The sequence below is a fragment of the Bos indicus genome, chromosome 24 (assembly GCF_029378745.1).
Source record: "Bos indicus isolate NIAB-ARS_2022 breed Sahiwal x Tharparkar chromosome 24, NIAB-ARS_B.indTharparkar_mat_pri_1.0, whole genome shotgun sequence".
In the NCBI taxonomy this organism is placed as follows: Eukaryota; Metazoa; Chordata; class Mammalia; order Artiodactyla; family Bovidae; genus Bos; species Bos indicus.
The window spans coordinates 652,739-674,987 of record NC_091783.1 but is presented as its reverse complement, the minus strand read 5'-3'; the positions used below and the strand labels follow the sequence as shown (position 1 = coordinate 674,987).

The window sequence follows — 22,249 nt, the reverse complement described above, 5'->3', positions numbered from 1 at the left end:
CTGAGAAAAATACGCCTGGAAAGAAATCAGGTTATGGTGACGACATTGACTTCACTCCCTCCAAATACACACCAGAGAAAGAGAATGGAAATAAATTCTTAATGACCACAAATATATCATCATCTTATACATACATGCTGAAATACTTTCAGCAATTACATAGGGTTTTTGAGATTTTTCTTGTCAATATCTGCCACAGAAGTACATTTGGTATTTTCATATTGAGGTCATCACATAAAGAAGAGAATACACTAAGGAAAAGCATTAATAATTGTAACAGAAATCTTTTTTATGAAAATTATTAATTTAATTGAATTTTGTCTGAAGGATATTATAGCTTTATAGACAGCAAGGGGAAATACTATAACAGTAAACAATATGAAGACATAAACAAAAATAACTGAAAACCATTTGTTTTGTATTTATTCCAAGTTAGAGCTCAGAAGAAATATGAAACTTACTGAATTACTGGAATGCATAAACTGGTACATGCCTTGCACATCTTTTCTTGTTTGCTCACATTTTGCATTTACACATCTGTGACAATTAAATTAACTGCATTAAGATAAAGTTGTAGAGGTAATATACATGATTATAGTACATTTGAGAAGAATATTTATCACCTATAGGTGTCTAAAAAACAAGTAGCAACCTGTGCTCAGAAGTATACAGCAATGACTCACATGTGTGATAAAATACTACAATAGATGGATAACGCAGAGATCACCTCCTCAGAACTGTCAGGTTGTACAATGTCAAGGGACACCACTCTCTTTACCTCCTATTCCTTCCTGAAACTGCCACGAAGTGGTCCCCCACATCACTTTCTCTTCACCCCGACATTGATTATTTTCGAGTCCGTGTAATGTAACTAAAACAGACGCCCTCCCAGTGTGACAGCGCTTCCTAGTTGCCCCTCTGCTCTCGGTCACTGCTGGATCCCTCCTTGGTTTAGAAATGGGACTTGTATGGTCCATCAGTCCTCCCAGAAACCTAACAGCCATATGTCATGGTTTTGTGAGTTTTCAAGCATCACTTTAACATAAACAAGCCATAACATCTGAGAGACTACTTAGAGTTATATTTTAAGACAAATTTGTTTCATTGTGCTGTATTCAGGAATCTATTTTTGAGGTATTTCTATGGAAGTAAAGAAACAATGTCTACAGAGTTGCAGAATATTATTCCCTCTGGGCTTCAATTTCTGTTTCATATTATGAGGCTTTTAGGTCAGGATATATGTGATAATATGTCAAATCTATAACATGCAGTGAAAATTAGATAATATAAAGTGAGTACAGGTGAAAAAGCAAAAATTGCAAGTTTTAAGTCATTTTAATACTCTTTGCTCCTGAACATCATTTATAGAATTTATTTATTTATTTTTGTGATTTTAATTCTATTTATTTATTTATTTATTTATTGGCCTGCCCTGTGGTATGTGGGATCTTAACCCACACCAAGGGCGCCAACTGGAACCCTCACCCTCTGTGGTGGAAGTGCAGAGTCTTAACCACTGGACCCCCAGGGAAGTTCCCACATAGAATTTATTTTAAGAAATATCTGACTTTGATAAACTCTGTTGTTGTTGTGCAGTTGCTAAGTCATGTCCAACTCTTTGCAACCCCATGGACTGCAGCATGCCAGGCTTCCCTGTCCTTCATCATTTCCTGGGGTTTGCTCAAACTCATGTCCATTGAATCGGTGATGCTATCCAACCATCTCATCCTCTGTCATCCCCTTCTCCTCCTGCCTTCAATCTTTCCCAGCATCAGGGTCATTTCCAATGAGTCATCTCTTCCCATCAGGTGGCCTAAATATTGGAGCTTCAGCCTCAGCATTAGTCCTTCCAATAAATATTAAAGACTGATTTCCTTTAGGATGGACTGGTTGATTTCCTTGCTGTCCAAAGGACTCTCAAGAGTCTTCTCCAACACAACAGTTCAAAAGCATCAATTCTTTGATGCTCAGCTTTCTTTAAGGTCCAACTCTCACATCCATATGTAACTATTGGAAAAACGATAGCTTTGTCTATACTGACCTTTGTCAGCAAAGTGATGTCTCTGCTTTTTAATATTCTGCCAGAATGGCTGTGATCCAAAAGTCTACAAGCAATAAATGCTGGAGAGGGTGTGGAGAAAAGGGAACCCTCGTACACTGTTGGTGGGAATGCAAACTAGTACAGCCACTATGGAGAACAGTGTAGATATTCCTTAAAAAACTGGAAATAGAACTGCCTTATGACCCAGAAATCCCACTGCTGGACATACACACCAAGGAAACCAGAACTGAAAGAGACACGTGTACCCCAGTGTTCATCGCAGCACTGTTTATAATAGCCAGGACATGGAAGCAACCTAGATGTCCATCGGCAGATGAATGGATAAGAAAGCTGTGGTACATATACACAATGGAGTATTACTCAGCCATTAAAAAGAATTCATTTGAGTCAGTTCTAATGAGGTGGATGAAACTGGAGCCTATTATACAGAGTGAAGTAAGCCAGAAAGAAAAACACCAATACAGTATACTAATGCATATATATGGAATTTAGAAAGATTGTAACAATAGCCCTGTATGCAAGACAGCAAAAGAGACACAGATGTATTGAACAGTCTTTTGGACTCTGTGGGAGAGGGAGAGGGTGGGATGATTTGGGAGAATGGCATTGAAACATGTATAATATCATATAAGAAACGAATTGCCAGTCCAGGTTTGATGCAGGATACAGGCTGCTTGGGGCTGGTGCACTGGGATGACCCAGAGGGATGGTACAGGGAGGGAGGTGGGAGGGGGGTTCAAGATGGGGAACATGTGTATACCTGTGGTGGATTTATGTTGATGTATGGCAAAACCAATACAATATTGTAAAGTAATTAGCTTCCAATTAAATAAATTTAAATTAAAAAAATAAAGATAAAAATTAAAAAAAAATACATTCTGCCTAGGTTGGTCATATCTTTTCTCCCAAGGAGAAAGCATCTTTTAATTTCATGGCTGCAGTCACCATCTGCAGTGATTTTGGAGCCAAAGTAAATACAGTCTGTCACTGTTTCCATTGTTTCCCCATGTATTTGCCATGAAATTATGGGACTGTATGCCATGATCTTAGTGTTTTGAATGCTGAGTTGTAAACCAGCCTTTTCCCTTTGCTCTTTCACCTTCATCAAAAGGCTCTTTAGTTCCTCTTCACTTTCTGCCATAAGAGTGGTGTCATCTGCATATCTGAGGTTGTTTATATTTCTTCCAGCAATCTTGATTCCAGCTTGTGCTTCATCCAGAGCAGCATTTCACATGATGTACTCTGCATATAAGTTTAATAAGCAGAGTGATAATATGTAGCCTTAAGGTAACTCCTTTCCCAATTTTGAGCTAGTCTGTTGCTCCATGTTTTGTTCTAGCTGAGATGCATCCAGGTTTCCCTGGAGGCAGGTAATGCGGTCTGGTATTCCCGTCTCTTTGAGAATTTTCCACAGTTTGCTGTGATCCACAAAATATGAAAATGCAGAAAGATGATAAATTATATATATTTAATTTTCTCACGTCACAGGTTTTATGGTATTAATAATTGAATATACACTAAGTGGTGTTATATGTATATATGTATATGTATAATTCATTACATAATTCATTATAACATCATTTTTATTTACAAATTAAAAGCCAAGTGGTGTAGAAAACAAAATCTAGTTATCCGTGGATAGTATATGTATGTTCAGATAGTTGCTGTTTTACAAAACCTTTGCTTTGTGGATGTGTTTAATGGGATGCCTGTGTGTCTGTGTAATTATATTATCTAAGGGTGAATGGTTGTGCATTTGTTTTGTAATTTACCAAATGAAAATAAAGTGCCTGTATAGGGATTTGTGAACTGGATATAAAGAATGCTGGGTGATTGGTATCATTTAACTGTATCTGTATTCCATTCACAATGAACTTACTTGTATGAAATGCCAGATGATAAACGACATCATGATGTCTGTTAATTATTCCTGAGAGACCAAGGGTTCACCACCCAGGGACCAGACACAGAGATGGTTATATAATCAAGGTCAGGCAGGAGACAATGCTGAATCCTCCAGCAGATAGAACTGCATGCAACAAACAAGTCAGGAATTCTGGGACAGGTACTGATATCTTTCATGTTTCTCTGATATATATTTGAGATTTCCTTAGGTTTTTAATCCTTTTTTGAAAGAAAGCATGTTATATAAACAAAGGAAGATATGAAATATACACAAAATTTCATTTTACTTACTTTTTCCAATCTTTATTTCAAGTCAATATATTTGTTATTGTTGCTCAGTTGCTAAGTCATGTCTGACTCTGCAACCCTGCGGACTGTAGCACACCAGGCTTCCCAGTCCTTCATTCTCTCCCTGATTTTGCTCAAATTCATTTGCACCAAATTGTGTTGGTGATGTTATTTAACCATCTCATCCTCTGCTGTACCTTTCTCTTTTTCCCTAAATCTTTCCCAGCATCAGGGTCTTTTCCAATGAGTCGGGTTTTTTCCCAATGAGTTGGCTCTTTGCGTCAGGTGGCCAAAATATTGGAGCTTCAGCTTCAGCCCTTCCAGCAAATATTGAAGGTTGATTTCCTTTAGGATTAACTGGTTTGACCTCATTGCAGTCCAAAGGACTCTCAAGAACCTTCTCCAGCACCACAATTTCAAAGTATCAATTCTTCAGATATACACAGATAAATATACATAGTCCAACTCTTTTGTGATCCCATGGACTGTAGCCTGCCAGGCTCCTCTGTCCATGGGATTTCCCAGGCAAGAATACTGGAGCGAGTTGCCATTTCCTCCTCCAGGGGATCTGCCTGGTTCAGGGAGCAAACTCATGTCTTCTGTATCTCCTGCACTGGCAGGCAAATTCTATATCACTGAGCCACCTGGGAAGCCCTATGCTCAGCTCCACTTTTCTTACATTCTCACAGAATGTAAGAGGATGGGTATGACATTGTATATCACACAGTTGGTTAGGGCAAAGTATAACAAGGGGACATAAAATTCAATTGGCCCCCCTAAGACAAGTGACTCCCAAATCAAGGATGACTGGCCTCAGAGATATTCAAGAGAAATATGGATCAAATTAAAGAATGAAACTATTAAAATTTTTAGAGACTGGGATGGGGACACAGTTCATGCATGATTGTCTCTGAGATTCTGGGACTGTGAAAATATGAGTATTTGTATCATCTGTCTTACATAAACTGAAATTGTGTTAAATATATCATGTTAAGAAGGGTAGACTTGGTCAGAAGGATCCACACAGTAAACCACACTGCCTTTCTTGCCTCTCTGTCATCTGTGGTATCAGCATCTCTACAACTGGGTCCCAGACATTCTTCATCATCCCCCCTATGTAGCAGCAGCTCTCAGAGGTGAGAATATCAGCCCTGGAATATGACTGCCTCTCCACTCTAACACTTCATACATAGGCACCCCTCCACCCTCTTACCCAAAAGCTATCACCTTTATGCTCCAGTGGGTCTTCACAAACTGTCTGTCTCACATATACTAAAGTTGAACAGACCTGAGAGTTTAATGGGGAAAAAGAGTTCTTGTTATGTTCAGAAACTTGCCATAGCTCTCCCTGCTCCACACTCATGGAAGATGAAGAAATTGCAAAGCAATATATTCATTATCTACATCACTCATTAACTATATTTCTCTATTACAGGATATGATAATATCTGTTCATCATTGAAACAAAACAAAGCAGAGATCTTGTCAGAAGACTAGGGTTATCTGGACCAACTAATTGTAAGAATCTTGCCTTCAATCTGAGGACATAAATTCTTTAATATTAGATTGAAGTAGCAAAAATGGTCATAAATGCTATACAAATTGATGTGGAAATAGCCTGATTTAGCTTAGATGAATTTGTGCTGCAAACAGTACAGTGGTTTACAAATGTATCATTATTATTATCATTTTATCAGTTATATTAAGTTGGAGATATTTCCCAAAGGGTCAATTTAACTTCAATATTTCCCAAAGGGTCAATTTAACTTCAAGGCATGTTAGCATTATTTATCTCTTCTTCTAATTACTGAAATATAGAAACAAATAGCAGTTTGGCAATTAAGACAGTAAGATGATATTAACCCTCCACTTCCATTTCCTTTTTCATAACTAGGAATTTTCACATGTGAGGGATGACTGCTGAGAACTGCACTGTGTTTGCTGACTTCATATTCTTAGGCCTTTCCGGTAGACAAGATGTGCAGCAGGGGCTCTTCGTGCTCTTCCTGCTGGTTTATGGCATAACTGCAGTTGCCAATGTCGGGATGGTCCTGCTGATCAAGAGGGACCCCAGACTGCACACACCCATGTATTACTTCCTGAGCCATCTGTCCTTCTGCGACATCTGCTATTCTTCTACTATCTCTCCCAAGATGCTGGCTGATTTCTTATCCGAGCAAAAAAGGATTCCATATGATGTATGTGCCATCCAGATGTACTTTTTTGGAGCCTTTGGAGATGTGGAATGTCTCATGTTGGCTGTCATGGCTTATGACCGTTATGTGGCCATTTGCAATCCACTTCTTTATACAATTGCCATGTCCAGGGGAATCTGTACCCAGCTTGTGGTTGTTGCCTACATCGTAGGCTTGGTTGATTCAGCAATCCATACCTGTTGTGCATTTCAGTTGTCATTCTGCAATTCCAATATCGTCAATCACTTTTTCTGTGACATTCCACCCTTATTAGCCCTCTCCTCCTCAGATGCATCCATCAATGAGATAATGCTGTTCATATCCAGTAGTTGTGTTTTGGGGACCAGCATTATCACTGTCCTCCTCTCCTACAGCTACATCATAACAACCATCCTTAGGATGAGCTCAGCCAAGGGGAGACGCAAAGCTTTCTCTACATGTGCTTCCCACTTAACCGCTGTGGCTATATTTCATGGCACACTCCTGTTCATGTATTTCAGACCCAGCTCCAGTTACTCCATGGACACAGACAAAACGGCCTCTGTCTTTTACACAGTTGTCATCCCCATGTTAAACCCACTGATCTATAGCTTAAGGAATAAGGATGTAAAAGGTGCCCTAAAAAAAGCAACCAGCACTAAATTATGTTCTGGGTGATACAGTACTTTCATCCTAAAGTATTTAAAGATTCTAAGAGAAGCAGTGCAGGAACTTTGACATATAGTACAGTTTCTGAATATTTTCCACTACTTACACTTTCACCTAAATCAGTTTAGGGAACAGTCGTTACACTAAACTCTCCAAACTAAGGAAGAGTAGTAATAGGGTCACTCTTCTGTTTTGCAGAGAGGGCTTTTTACACCTCTTTTTTCTTTTCTTGGAGAAGTCTCAGCGAGATGTCACACACAGAGCAACCCTCGACCCATGTTAATTTGACTTACCTTCCTAAAGGCTCCTATTTAATTATTATTTTTTTAACAATAGGCTTAATAAACTTGCTGATTCGGATGGGAGTATTAGTGGGTCATATTAGGTTTGTTTATATCCTTTTCATGTATTTGTTTCACCCTAACAAAGCTCCATCATAACATTTAGAAGCAAATAATTTGTAAGTAAGACTGAATGAGAAATTTCTCTCCCTAGACTAAATATTCCATAAAAGTTTGAGTTTGATCCTTCCTGTCTAGTTCACTGTTGTCTACCATTTACAATGCTTACCTTCAGGATGAAATTCAAAAATATTTAATGAATTAGCCTGAAAAACTAATTAAAAAATTGAACCTTTGTAAATTTATTAAAAAAAACAATCATTTCCTTAATTTCATTCTAGTCTGTTCACTTTAGGTGAAATCCACCTGCACTGTTTTATTTTGCCTTAGGCAAAAATGAGAATCTGGGACAAGAATCATTTGATGTAAAAATCTGCTCAGTTTCTCTTCATTCTGCTTCAGTTATTATCACCAAACATCCCCTGTTTTTCCAGAAACCACTGGAGAGGACTTTGTTAATGAAAACTATTGCCTGCCACATCAGTAAACAAAGGAGGTTGTAGTCCTGAAGCTGTCATAATAATACAGCTGCCTGGTCAGTGAGCCCTGAGGGGACTCCGGATGAGAAAGCACAGAATAGGCTTTCTCAAGATAGGCTGGCCCCAGATAGCTAAATTCAGTTCAGTTCAGTTAGCTTAGTCATGTCCAAATCTTTGCGACCTCATGGACTGCAGCACACCAGGCCTTCCTGTCCATCACCAACTCCCGGAGATTACTCAAACTCATGTCCCTTGAGTTGGTGATGCCATTCCAACCATCTCATCCTCTGTCAACCCCTTCTCCTCCTGCCTTGACTCTTTCCCAGCATCAGGGTCTTTTCCAGTGAGTCAGTTCTTTCCATCAGGTGGCCAAAGTATTGGAGCTTCAGCTTCAGCATCAGTCCTACCAATGGATATTCAGGCTTGATTTCCTTTAGGATGGACTGGTTGGACCTCCTTGTTGTCCAAGGGACTCTCAAGATAGCGAAGGTGCATATCAAAGGAACAGTGTCAGTGAGCCCAAACTATTGCATCTTCTTATATACAGAAAAAGTGCTAAATTCTTTAGTTTGTCTGTTTTTCTTTTATTAACAATAATCTTTTGGTGTTCTGATTATCTGATCTTTTGTTGCAAGATCTTCTATCTCTCCTGGCTCCCCCTTGCCTCTTCAGAACTCGCCTCTGCAGAACAGTTTCTTAGCACTATCTGAGATGCTGTGTCCCAGGCTTGAAGTCCTCAGAGTGTCTGCCCAATAAAATATAACTCTCAACTTTTAGTTTGTGCATTTTTTTCCAGTGGACAATTTCATCTCCCCAGGGGGTTCATAGCATTACACTAGGTAAAATTGAAAAAAAAGAAACGAAAAAGATAAAAGAAACTGAATGCCCTGTTGATATAATTTAAGTTGTAAAAGAAGAGCTATTAATAAAAATATATTCCCCTTGTGGGGGGTGGTCTGGGGAGAAAGAAGCAGTAGTTATGTTAGCATGCTATGTGATGATTTATGCCGTCTCTCTACATAGCTATGAAATAAATTGGAATAATATTCTAAACAAAATTTCAAACTCTGCACTCCTGGTATCCAATTAGCAATTAATCCAGCTGTAAAAATGAAACACAATTTCAGGTTCTTGGAAATCTATTTTTTTTAATTAAAATATAGTTGATTGACAAAGTTGTATTAGTTACAGGTGTACAGCAAAGTGATTCATATCACTTTTTTTTTGCATACGTTTGTTGTTATTTAATCACTAAGTCACATGTGACTCTTTTGTGAGCTCCATGGACCATGCTTCTTTGTCCATGGGATTTCCCAGGCAAGTATACTAGAGTGGGCTGCCATTTCCTTCTTCAGGGGATCTTTCTGACCCAGGGATTAAACCAGTGTTTCCTGCTAAGCCCATATTTATATATACTGGTGACTAAGAAGGTAAAGAATCTGCCTGCCAATGCAGGAAAAAACAATTAATTTAGCACACACTTGCATTCCCAACACCATTTTCTGCTGTTTAAGACAAAACGTTTGGTTCTCATCACCCTCAGGCTGTCATTTCCTTCTTCCCCACTGGAAGCCTGCATCTGCCAAGGCCTATGTATGTCACCACTGATCTGCATAGACAGAACCCTCTCTGTCATGTAGTTTCCACTGCCATGGGTGAGCTGAGGGCTGGCTTTACAGACAGTGCACCGTCCACTGTGCGAGGCTCCCCTCTGCCCCATCTGGAGTAAAGAGGGCACACTGACTGCTCCTCCATCTTGTCTGTAAAGCAAACACAGGAAGGTTATTCTGTATTTCTTTACGTGGCTTCACATAAATAATCTGGCCACTCTCTTACCTGCAAATTGTAGGAATTCGTGTGAATTTCTCATTCGTTTATAATTTCATTGTGCTTCATTTTACTGTGTTGTGTGTTACTCAGTTGTGTCTGATTCTTCGTGATCCCAAGGACTGTAACCCACAAGGCTCCCCTGCCCATTGGATTATCCAAGCAAGGATCCTGGAGTGGGTTGCCATTTCCTCCTCCAGAGGATCTTCCCAACCCAAAGACAGAACCCCTGTCTCCTGTGGCTCCTGTATTGGCAAGCAGACTCTTTATCACTGAGCTACCAAGGAAGCCCATACACACACACACACACACACACACACACAGGCAACATTGCTCTAAATCTCATTTCAGTCCTTCGATCACACAATGAAATTTTCAATCTCCAATCAATTTCTTATTTTTTTTCCTATTTGTCTCTCATTCAGTATTCTCTGTTTGCCAAATTCTTCATATGCAGTTCCATTTACCCTCCCTTTCTCTGTTTTGTATCCAGAACACCAGCTGGCACACATACTTAGAGTAATGTTTGTATTGAGTTAGGATTATCAGGTCAATTCTGACCTTGGATGGCCAAAATTCTACTTGAACGTGATACACAGATAACACATATTGGAGTCAGTCTCATTCATCATTGACTTTCTCATGCAGTGAAATTAAATGTCTGTTGTCATATCCATAAAAAAGAAATGTCACAGCCATCCATGATTTCTGGCCTCCAAATGTGAATGAGGGCTCTCAAAACTGAGAGCCAGCAGAAGCTGCCACCCACACAGCTGTTTGCTGAAAGCTCAGGGAATGCACGCAGCAGCCATCTGCCACATCGGCCACATCTTAAGGTGAGTGAGGAATTAAGGATGCAAACAATCAGGAGACAGAATTTGGCTCCAGATAGCAAGCTCCAGGAGCTGGTGATGGACAAGGAAGCCCGGCGTGCTGCAGGCCATGGGGTCTGGACAGGACTGAGTGACTGAACTGAACTGAGCTGAAGTGCATATGAAAGGAGTGAATTCAGTGAGCCCAGAGGCGTGCATCTTTCCATATGTAGACGAAAAATAAACTCCTTAACTTGATATCTGATTTTCTCTACCTCACAATCGTCTCTGATGTTCCGATTCCCTGTCCCCTTTGTTGCAAACTTGGGTGTAGCCTGACTCCCCCTCCTGCCTCTTGAGTGGTTTTCTCATGACTACTGAGATGCTGCCTCCTGGCCTCAGAGGCCTTAACATTCCCATCAAGTAAAATCTCCACTTTTAGGTTGTGACCATATTATCTTTTGGTTGACAATGTCTACTTAAAGACCTTCTAATTCTCAATTCGTGTATGGGTATATTTGGCTTCATTTCAGTTCACCACTGTCCTGTCATGTAGAACTTCTATTAATTGATAAATTGCTTTGAACAGGTCAAATCAGATAGCAACTATCATCCTCCAACTTTATGTATAACAATCTACCATTTTGAAAGTCATAATATATTTTTGCTTGAGATGTTCTTAAGATATAGAAAAACACATTACATCATTTCCTTGGTGTGTACTCGACTCCTCAGTAGAACTCTAATTGCTCAGGTAAGTTTTCCCTTTGGGATTTGGGTATCAGAGTGTGTGATCCTGAGATCTGAGATTAGAAAGCTAATCTCAAAAGCTCCAAAGCAATATATAAAAGATCTTGCATTACCCTAAGGAACTGCAGCCTTCCTAAGGAAGGCACAGATTTCTTCTATGAACACAGAAGACCCGCCCAAATCAGGTTGCAAAAATTAGACAATGGATCAGTTTTTCTTTTTAAATCTTTAAGTCCTAAAGTTGATTTTTCCCGTGAAAAATGAACTGATACTGACAACAGTGTAGTAAGAAGGTGAAGGAAAAAGATAATAATTTGGTAAGTGTTCTTACCTTAATCCTAGGCTATTAGAACTTGATGGGGTTTTAAGTGCTTTATCTTACTTTTTTTTTTTTTTTTTACTAACAGCTCAGTCATGTCCAACTCTTTGAGACCCCATGGACTATAACCTGCCAGGCTCCTTGTTGATGGGTTTTGCCAGGCAAGAATACTGGAGTGGGTTCTTATTTCCTTCTCCAGGGGATCTTCCCAACCTAGAGATCAAACCCAGGTCTGCTGTATTGCAGGCAGACTCTTCTTCTCTGAGGCACTAGGGAAGCTCGCTTATTTTACACATATAAACCGATGTTTGGAGGATAAACATACTTAGGGTAATACAGGTTTTAAATTCTGAAAATATATCTAACAAAAACAACAGCAGAAACAAAACCCTAATGTTTGACACATGATAGTGTTAGAGAATCTGCCTGCCCACGCAGGAGACATGGTGTGATCTCTGCATCAGGAAGATCCCCTGGAGAAGGAAATGGCAACCCACTCCAGGATTCTTGCCTGGGAAACTGCAAGGACAGAGAAGCCTGGTGGGCTACAGTCCACGGGGTCGCAAAAGAGCAGGACAAGACTTTGCAACTAAACAACAACAAGAGCAAACCTTAAAACAAACCTCACCATCACTGGACTCTGACTAGGAATCAGAATTAAACACTGTGCTCATTATATATTATTTATTTTTAAGAATGGATGGAGCTATATATCAACTACAGCTGAATTGATTTTTATATTATTTGTCCTATCTTATGGTAATGCATTGATACCAACAACTGTCAATACACAAGCAAAAGGATTCAGGCAGATAAGAGGGCTGACTTTAAGGGAGAAGGAAAAAATGCTTTAAAAAATGATGATATTACTCAGCCATTAAAAATAATGCAATAGTGCCATTTGCAGCAGCATGCATGGACCTAGAGAGGTCAGACTGAGTGAAGTAATTCAGACAGAGAAGGAGAAATATCATATGACATCCTTTATATGCAGAACCCAAGAAGAGTTGATACAGTGAACGTATAAAAACAGAGACTTACAGACTCAGAGAATGACCTTATGGTTACCAGTGGAAAAGAGTAGCGGGAGGAGAATGGGACCTGGGGGTGAGCATGCACACACCGCTGTAGTAAAAATGGACAATCAGCAAGGACCTACTGTACAGCACAGGGAACTCTGTGCAATGTTACGTGGCTGCCTGGAAGGACGGAAGTTTGAGGGGGATGGACATGTGCATGTGTATGGCTGAGTCCTTCTCTGTTCACCTTAAACTACCACAGCATTGTTTGTTAATCAGATATACCTCAATACAAAATAAAAAGCTTAAAGAAATTAAAAGAAAATGAAAAAAGAAAAAGTGACTAAGGACTTCCCTGGCAGGTGAGCACATTGAGTTTTGGGGAAATAACTATATTATTTAGAGTCATCTTCTAAGCTCCACCATTTCTAACATTTCCATTTCTGGGAAGGTAGTGTTTATTGAAGAATGTCCAGTGTACAGAATGTCCAAACTCTGGACCTGTTCTTGGATTGCAAAGCTATGCAGTCCTGGACTATTCATTGGGCTGAAATCATCAATTCCTCCTCAATAAAATGGAGAGATGATTAGCACTGTTTAAAGAACTGTGAGAATTAAATTCGATGAGAAAGGTTACTTTGAAAATTATAAGATGCAAATGCATTAATGTCAGATACACACCTTTACCCAGAATTTGCCTAATCTACCTAGAAACAGAACAGATGCAGAAAAATAGGTGTTGAGCAATGCAGTGTGGCTGTGGTTCATTTTCCGTACCCCAAAAATCGCTTCACAGATAGTTGTGCTTATTAACTCTAAATGTATACACAGTTTTAATAAGACATTTAGTTTTGTTAAGATCTTGGAACAAATTGAGGATAGGATGGGAGGTTAAGATTTTAGTAATGTGCTTAGATTATGTTCTGAGACAGAGAATATGAGATGACAATGAAAATGTTTTCAAATCTGAAGTTATTTAAATACTGAGTTTGTAAGAGCCATGAATAATGTAAATTGTTAAAGAAAAATATATATGTGTATATAAAATATATGCACACAAATTTAACTTATCTCTAACTTTTATAGGCAGGAACAGTGAGGTACAGGGAGACCTGGCACGCTGCAGTCCCTGGAATCCTAAAGAATCAAACATGTAAAATATCATGTATGAAACAAGATGCCAGTCCAGGTTCGACGCACGATACTGGATGCTTGGGGCTAGTGCACTGGGACGACCCAGAGGGATGGTATGGGGAGGGAGGAGGGTTCAGGATGGGGAACACATGTATACCTGTGGCGGATTCATTTTGATATTTGGCAAAACTAATACAATTATGTAAAGTTTAAAAATAAAATAAAATTTAAAAAAAGAAAAGAATCAAACACTATTTAATGACTGAAGAACAATAACAATGCATATAGCATGTACAGGCATCAGAGATTGTACTCACTTTATTCAATATGTAACATGTTATGAAATGTGTACAACATAATTCAAAGAACCACAATATTGTGAATCAGGAATTCACAAATAAACTGACAAATAGATGTAAAGCTGGATTTTTACCATCGGCAGGGAGAGAAATCAATTATCTCTATCCTGGGCAAAATGGGCCTGTCTATAGACAAGTGTCACTTGCACTGCTATGTGTTATCTACAATTTACAGAGCTGTGGACTAAAGCAATGACAAGGAAGTGCAGAGATAACACAGAGAGGTGGGTAGGTGAGCATTTATAACATCTTTTATCATTTTAATCAAAGGGGCCATCCAAGATTCCTGAATATTATTATTGTATTGCCTAGATGAATTTAATAAACAAGCATTTGGATTTCTCTAGTTGTATTTCATAGCTTGGATTTCAGATAACATAAAGAAGATATATGGAATTCCACAGAATTACTATGTTGTCAACTTTAGAAGCTTCTGCACAACAAAGGAAACTATAAGCAAGGTGAAAAGACAGCCTTCAGAACGGGAGAAAATAATAGCAAATGAAGCAACTGACAAGCAACTAATCTCAAAAATATACAAGCAATTTCTGCAGCTCAATTCCAGAAAAATAAACGACCCAATCAAAAAATGGGCCAAAGAACTAAACAGACATTTCTCCAAAGAAGACATACAGATGACTAACAAACACATGAAAAGATGCTCAACATCACTCATTATCAGAGAAATGTATCAGAGAAATGCAAATCAAAACCACAATGAGGTACCATTTCACACCAGTCAGAATGGCTGCAATCCAAAAGTCTACAAGCAATAAATGCTGGAGAGGGTGTGGAGAAAAGGGAACCCTCTTACACTGTTGGTGGGAATGCAAACTAGTACAGCCACTATGGAGAACAGTGTAGATATTCCTTAAAAAACTGGAAATAGAACTGCCTTATGACCCAGCAATCCCACTGCTGAGCATACACACCAAGGAAACCAGAATGGAAAGAGACACGTGTACCCCAATGTTCATCGCAGCACTGTTTATAATAGCCAGGACATGAAAGCAACCTAGATGTCCATCAGCAGATGAATGGAAAAGAAAGCTGTGGTACATATACACAATGGAGTATTACTCAGCCATTAAAAAGAATACCTTTGAATCAGTTCTAATGAGGTGGATGAAACTGGAGCCATTGTACAGAGTAAAGTAAACCAGAAAGAAAAACACCAATACCGTATACTAATACATGGAATTTAGAAAGATGGTAACGATAATCTTGTATGCAAGACAGCAAAAGAGACACAGATGTATTGAACAGTCTTTTGGACTCTGTGGGAGAAGGAGAGGTGGGATGATTTGGGGGAATGGCATTGAAACATGTATAATATCATATAAGAAATGGATTGCCAGTCCAGGTTCGATACAGGATGCTTGGGGCTGGTGCACTGGGATGACCCAGAGGGATGGTACGGGGAGGGAGCTGGGAGGGGGGTTCAGGATGGGGAACACGTGTACGCCTGTGGTGGATTCATGTTGATGTGTGGCAGAACCAATACAATATTGTAAAGTAATTAGCCTTCAATTAAAATAAATACATTTAAATTAAAAAAAAAAAGAACAGTGAATGAACAAGATGGTGAAGATATTGGGACTAGAAGGAAATGTAATACGATTTGATGAGGAAGGCACTGTCCTTTTCATTTTATAGGTGATGAAGCTAAAATTCTGTGATTGCTTGGCCTGTCAAAGACTTTATAACTGCTAAGTGGCAGAGTTAGGATTTAGTTACTTACATAACTAATTCTGAATCTTACCTCCTTCTATTTCATCAGTGGATTTCAAGAAACTTTAACTAGTTTCTTTAGTCCTCAGAGGCAAATTCTCAGCTCAAGGTGAGAAATAAAGAACTTCTACTCCTCTACATGTATAAGGCTTCAACTGAAATAGAAATGTATCTATTTGTTGTGTAAATAAACCTACCACAAAGGGAAAGAGAGGCTAGTTACTCAGTTTGCTATGTATCAATGTAACTAACCTCAATCACTTGATGTTGGTGACAGATGAGAAAGTTGATGAAATTAAGAAATTCAGAGTTCACCGGCTGGTTTGATGGTGTCTCATTTAATAAATTATGGTGTCTCATTTAATAAATTATATATATATATATAATATATATATTTTAAGCACGACTGAGTGACTGAACTGAACTGATATATATATATATCTTTAAGAAATAGAAGTATAAACAATCAATTAAATTAAATAAACTATCTCAGGGAATTCCCTGGCCATCCAGTGGTTAAGACTTTGTTCTTTCAGTATAAAGTAGATGGGTTCCATTGCTCATAGGGAACTAAGGTCCTGCAAGCTACATGTCTCTGCCAAACATTAAAAAAAAAAAAAAAAAAAAGCAAATAACTAATTTTTAAAAAAGTATTTCAGTTGAAAAGCTATGCTTATACTAAATTTTATTTATGCCTAAGTGTTATGAGGGTACCCAAGTGGATTTAGAATTACTATTCTAACTACTTTAATTATTTTTCTTTGTAGATAATCTTCAGGTTATTATCAACATCCCCATCGGTACCCTGCTGAAATCCCAACCTCCAGGAACCCTGCAGAGAATGGAGGTGGAGAACAGCACTGGGAAGACACAGTTCTTTCTCTTGGGATTCAGTGACCACCCAGAACTGCAGAGTGTTCTTTTTGCTGTGTTTTTGTCCATCTACTCTGTTACCCTGATGGGCAACCTTGGGATGATTTTATTAATCACAGCCAGTCCCCCTTTGCACACCCCTATGTACTTTTTTCTCTGCATCTTGTCTTTCGTAGACGCCTGCTACTCTTCAGTCATTGCCCCCAAGTTACTTGTGGACTTAGTTTCTGATGAGAAGACCATTTCTTACAACGGCTGTGCTGCACAGTTATATTTCTTCTGCTTTTTGGTGGACACAGAGTCTTTTCTCTTGACTGTCATGGCTTATGACCGGTATATAGCCATCTGCAACCCCCTGCTTTACACTGTTATTATGTCCAAGAAGATTTGCTGCCAGCTTGCAATTGGAGCATTTTTAGGGGGCACCATGAGCTCAGTGATTCACACCACTAATACCTTTCACCTGTCTTTCTGCTCCAATGAAATTAACCATTTCTTTTGTGACATCTCCCCTCTCTTCTCTCTGTCCTGCACTGACGCCTACATCCATGACATTGTACTGGTGGTCTTTGCTAGTTTAGTGGAAGCCCTCTGCCTTCTAACAGTTCTCCCTTCTTATATCCTCATCATAGCGGCCATTCTTAAAACAGGTTCTGCCAAAGGAAGAAGAAAAGGATTCTCCACTTGTGCGTCCCATCTGATTGTGGTCTCTATCTACCATGGTACCCTGATCTTCATTTATTTGCGTCCCGGTGCTGGCCATTCACTGGATATTGATAAAGTGACCTCTGTGTTCTATACATTGATTATACCTATGCTGAACCCCCTGATTTACAGTCTGAGGAACAAAGATGTGAAAAATGCTTTTAGAAAAATGATTAGCAGGAAATTTCTTTCTTAAGAAAGGATGAAACTGAGGCTGATAACTTTTCTACCTTGTTTCTTGACCTTTAGTTTTAACTAATGGAAAAGTCAGTTTAATATGGGTGTTCCCTAATTCTACAGGCAATGAAGCCTCAACCACAAAATTGGGCCAGAGGCTAATATTAGAGACAGGCTCTGTTACATATGTCTAACTCTTTATCATTTTAAGGTTGATTTTTTTTCACACTCATTCATTGTTGGTGGAAGTTTAAATTAGTCTTCTTTATGGAAGATAATTTGCTATTATTTGAATGAAATATATAATTCACCTGGAATTTGAAAATTAAATATGCAGGTATCATTTAAACCAGTAAGTCTAGCAATTGAACCTGCAAAAGTTTACCACTTTCAAAGTATTTATTGCATCAGAGCTTATAATCAGTTCAGTTCAGTTCATTTGTTTAGTTGTGTACTACTCTTTGCAACCCCATGGACAGCAGCACACCAGGCTTCCCTGTCCATCACCAACTCCCAGAGCTTACTCAAACTCATGTCACCGAATCAGTGACGCCATCCAACCATCTCATTCTCTGTCATCCCCTTCTCCTCCCCTCTACAATCTTTCCCAGCATCAGGGAAAATAATCTAAATATCTACTAATAGGAAATAGGCTAAATGAAATAAATTTGAACTTTTATATTTTTTCCTCAGGAGTATATTTACCCTTCATATAATATTCTATATTTCATATTCTTACTATTTGTTTATCTCTTTTTTTATTTGTTTCTCATTTTGTTATTACTGTTTTACCCAATATTGGTTAAGCTTTTGATATATATTGCAGCACTCTTTTGTGAAATTTTATAAATGAAATTCACTGAGATTCTTTGTTAATTAATTTGATTTCCATGGCAGTATGTGTAGATGGTAGAGGCTTCTCTGAGGCTCAGTGATAAAGAACCTGCTTGCCAAATGGCAGGAGACACAGGTTTGATCTCCGGGTCAGAAAGATCCCTTGGAGGGGGAAGTGGCAACCTATTCCAGTATTCTTACCTGTGAAATTGCATGGACAGAAGAGCATGGCTACAGCCTATGAGGCCACAGAAGAGTCAGAGAAGACTTGTGACTAAACAATAGCAACCACATGCAGATTGAAGCTTAACTGTCCAAATTGTACTCACACTGAAAAGGCTTTTTCAAAAAAAAAAAAAAAAAAAAGAGAGAAAGAAAGAAAGAAAATAAAAGAAAGAAGCCTCCTTCAAATATTAAGTCCTACATGACATTTTTTTCCCCTGCCATCCATTTCAATTATGATGGTAACTCATATTCTAAACCTCACTAAATTCTATAATAATGTCACTTCTATCTGTAGTTGTACCCCTGTATTGAATTTCACTTCAGTTCAGTCGCTCAGCCCTGTCTGACTCTTTGCGACCCCATGGACTGCAGCACGCCAGGCCTCCCTGTCCATCACCAACTCCACAAGCTTGCTCAAACTCATGACCATCACGTAGGTGATGCCATCCAACCATCTCATCCTCTGTTGTCCCCATCTCCTCCTGCCTTTAATCTTTCCCAGCATCAGGGTCTTTTCCAATGAGTCAGTTCTTCACGTCAGGTGTCCAAAGTATTGAAGTTTCAGCTTTAGCATCAGTCCTTTCAAAGAATATTCAGGACTGGTTTCCTTTAGGATTGACTGGTTGGGTCTCCTTGCAGTCCAAGGGACTCTCAAGAGTCTTCTCCAACACTACAGTTCAAAAGCATCGAATCTTCGGAGCTCAGTTTTCTTTACTGTCCAACTCTCACATCCATACCTGACTACTGGAAAAACCATAGCTTTGTTGGCAAAGTAATTTCTCTGCTTTTTAATATGCTGTCTAGGTTGGTCATAGCTTTTCTTCCAAAGAACAAGTATCTTTTAACTTCATGGCTGCAGTCATCATCTGCAGTGATTTTGGAGCCCCGCAAATAAAGTCAGCCACTGTTTCCACTGGTTTTCCATCTATTTGCCATGAAGTGATGGGACCGGATGACATGATCTTAGTTTTCTGAATGTTGAGTTTTAAGCCAACTTTTTCACTCTCTTTCACTTTCATCAAGAGACTCTTTAGTTCTTCTTCACTTTCTGCCATAAGGTATCATCGGCATATCTGAGGTTATTGATATTTCTCCCAGCACTCTTGATTCCAGCTTGTGCCTCTTCCATCCCAGTGTTTCTCATGATGTACTCTGCATATCCTCTGTAAACACTATTAAATCAAAACTTTGAAAAGATATAGAAAAGGGATTTGTTTCATTAAATATATATTTTAAAAATGGTCAGTGAAGCTAATTTTACATGATATGAATGGGCTTCATTATTATAATGATCAGAAATGTCCAAGTCTTTGCAACCCCATGAGCCATAGGCTCTTCTGTCCATGGAATTTTCTAGGCAAGAATACTGGGGTGGGGTGCCATTCAGCATTCCAGGGAACCTTCCCAACCCAGGGATTGAACTCACACCTCTTGCATCTCCTGCACTGGCAGGCTGATTCCTTATCACTGGTGCTGAAACAGGAAAGCAGGTTCTATTCGTGGAGCCGAGGAATGAACTCCACAAACTAGCAAACACTCACACAGGCAAAGTTTATTTTAAAAGATAGAGATGCAAAACCCTTAGCATAGACACTGACAGGGGGAGAAGAGCCCCCAAAATGTGGGGATTACAACAGCTTTATATATTTATTAGTATTGATCTGTACATTTTTGGTTGACTTGCAACTTTAATATGCATCATTTTTGACCAATTAGCTTAAACTTCACAACATCCAGTTTGTCATTTTTATGGCTTTCTTGGATCCCCAATTTTCTCAGTTTTTCCAAATATTGTGACATTGTTCCTTGACACTTTCTTAAGACCCCAGGCCATTATTTAGGGCCTAGATATAAATGTTTAGGAGCTAATTGTCTACCTGGAGCTTTTCTCCTTGATAGATTAAACAGTAGTTCATGATTGTATTGTCCTGGGTTTGAATGTTTTATGTTACCAGACCAGGGAGGCATTCCTTTGAATGCCTGGAAATTGGAAAAGGGAATGAGATGCTTACTTGAGAAGAAAAAAATTGAAATTAAAAAAAAAAAAAACAACAACAACAGGAATTGAGTTTTCAAAGTCTTACACTGTCTGGAAATTTCTGGCTCAGCACCACCTGAGAAGCCTAATGTTTGCAGATATAAATATTTCCACATGTTCTTAATAAATTTCATTGGGTTGTGAAGAGCTTTAGACAGTGATTGAGAGTTCCTGATATGTGCTATATTCTATGAACTACAAATGATTTGAAATCATGAGAGAAAATATTGAAGAAACAATAAAATATATTTGTCTAAAATTCCAATTCGTATTAGAATTCTAATTCAAATAATCTGCTGAAAGTTCCAAGTTTTTTAATATGTTGTTTCCTTCAAACGATATCTTGATTATAAAATCATCAGCACCAAAGGCATATTGAACATAAGTGATCAGGACCTAACTTAAATAAAAATGTGTATAAGCAATTGCTCTCTCCTCCTAAAATTATAAAGAGTGCCTCCATGTTCCTTTCATGGCCACAACCTAAGATAAAACGAATGCTTCTGAGAACTTTAAATTGTGTTGTTTTCACAACTGGATTAATTGCTAATTGAATACAGGCAGAACAGAATACGCAGTTAATTAAGCTTTTGGAAAATATTTCAGGGATTAACTAGCATACAATAATTTAGCACTACACAATTGTGATAACCACTGTTAAAATTTTGTTTAGAATATTATCCAGTTTATTTGATACTTTCATAGATAACATAATCACTATATCAGTTCAGTCAGTTCAGTCACTCAGTCGTGTGCGACTCTTTGCGACCCCATGAATTGCAGCACGCCAGGCCTCCCTGTCTATCACCAACTCCCGGAGTTCACTCAGACTCATGTCCATCAACTCGGTGATGCCATCCAGCCATCTCATCCTCTGTCGTCCCCTTCTCCTTCTGCCCCCAATCCCTCCCAGCATCAGAGTCTTTTCTAATGAGTCAACTCTTCACATGAGGTGGCCAAAGTACTGGAGCTTCAGCTTTAGCATCATTCCTTCCAAAGAAATCCCAGGGCTGATCTCCTTCAGAATGGACTGGTTGGATGTCCTTGCAGTCCAAGGGACTCTCAAGAGTCTTCTCCAACACCACAGTTCAAAAGCACCCATTCTTCGGCGCTCAGCTTTCTTCACAGTCCAACTTTTACATCCATACATGACCACCGGAAAAACCATAGCCTTGACTAGATGGACCTTTGCTGGCAAAGTAACGTCTCTGCTTTTCAATATGCTATCTAGGTTGGTCATAACTTTTCTTCCAAGGAGTAAGCGTCTTTTAATTTCATGGCTGCAGTCACCATCTGCAGTGATTTTGGAGCCCCCAAAAATAAAGTCTGACACTGTTTCCACTGTTTCCCCATCTATTTCCCATGAAGTGATGGGACCAGATGCCATGATCTTCGTTTTCTGAATGTTGAGCTTTAAGCCAACTTTTTCACTCTCCTCTTTCACCTTCATCAAGAGGCTTTTTAGTTC

General features: G+C 38.9%; 2 protein-coding genes across 2 annotated transcripts; both read left to right on the top strand.

Moving 5' to 3' along the window:
• Positions 1-6,168: 6,168 nt before the first annotated feature.
• On the top strand, positions 6,169-7,107 carry LOC139179307 (olfactory receptor 5W2-like). Its single transcript, XM_070778518.1, has one exon. The coding sequence runs from the start codon at positions 6,169-6,171 to the stop codon at positions 7,105-7,107; it is 939 nt and encodes a 312-aa protein (XP_070634619.1).
• Positions 7,108-16,770: 9,663 nt separating this feature from the next.
• On the top strand, positions 16,771-17,703 carry LOC139179306 (olfactory receptor 5AP2-like). The gene has a single exon (XM_070778517.1). The coding sequence runs from the start codon at positions 16,771-16,773 to the stop codon at positions 17,701-17,703; it is 933 nt and encodes a 310-aa protein (XP_070634618.1).
• The last annotated feature ends 4,546 nt before the right edge of the window (positions 17,704-22,249 follow it).

Coding starts and splice junctions, on each gene's coding strand:
- LOC139179307 (XM_070778518.1), top strand. CDS start 6,169: ATGACTGCTGAGAACTGCACTGTGTTTGCTGACTTCATATTCTTAGGC.
- LOC139179306 (XM_070778517.1), top strand. CDS start 16,771: ATGGAGGTGGAGAACAGCACTGGGAAGACACAGTTCTTTCTCTTGGGA.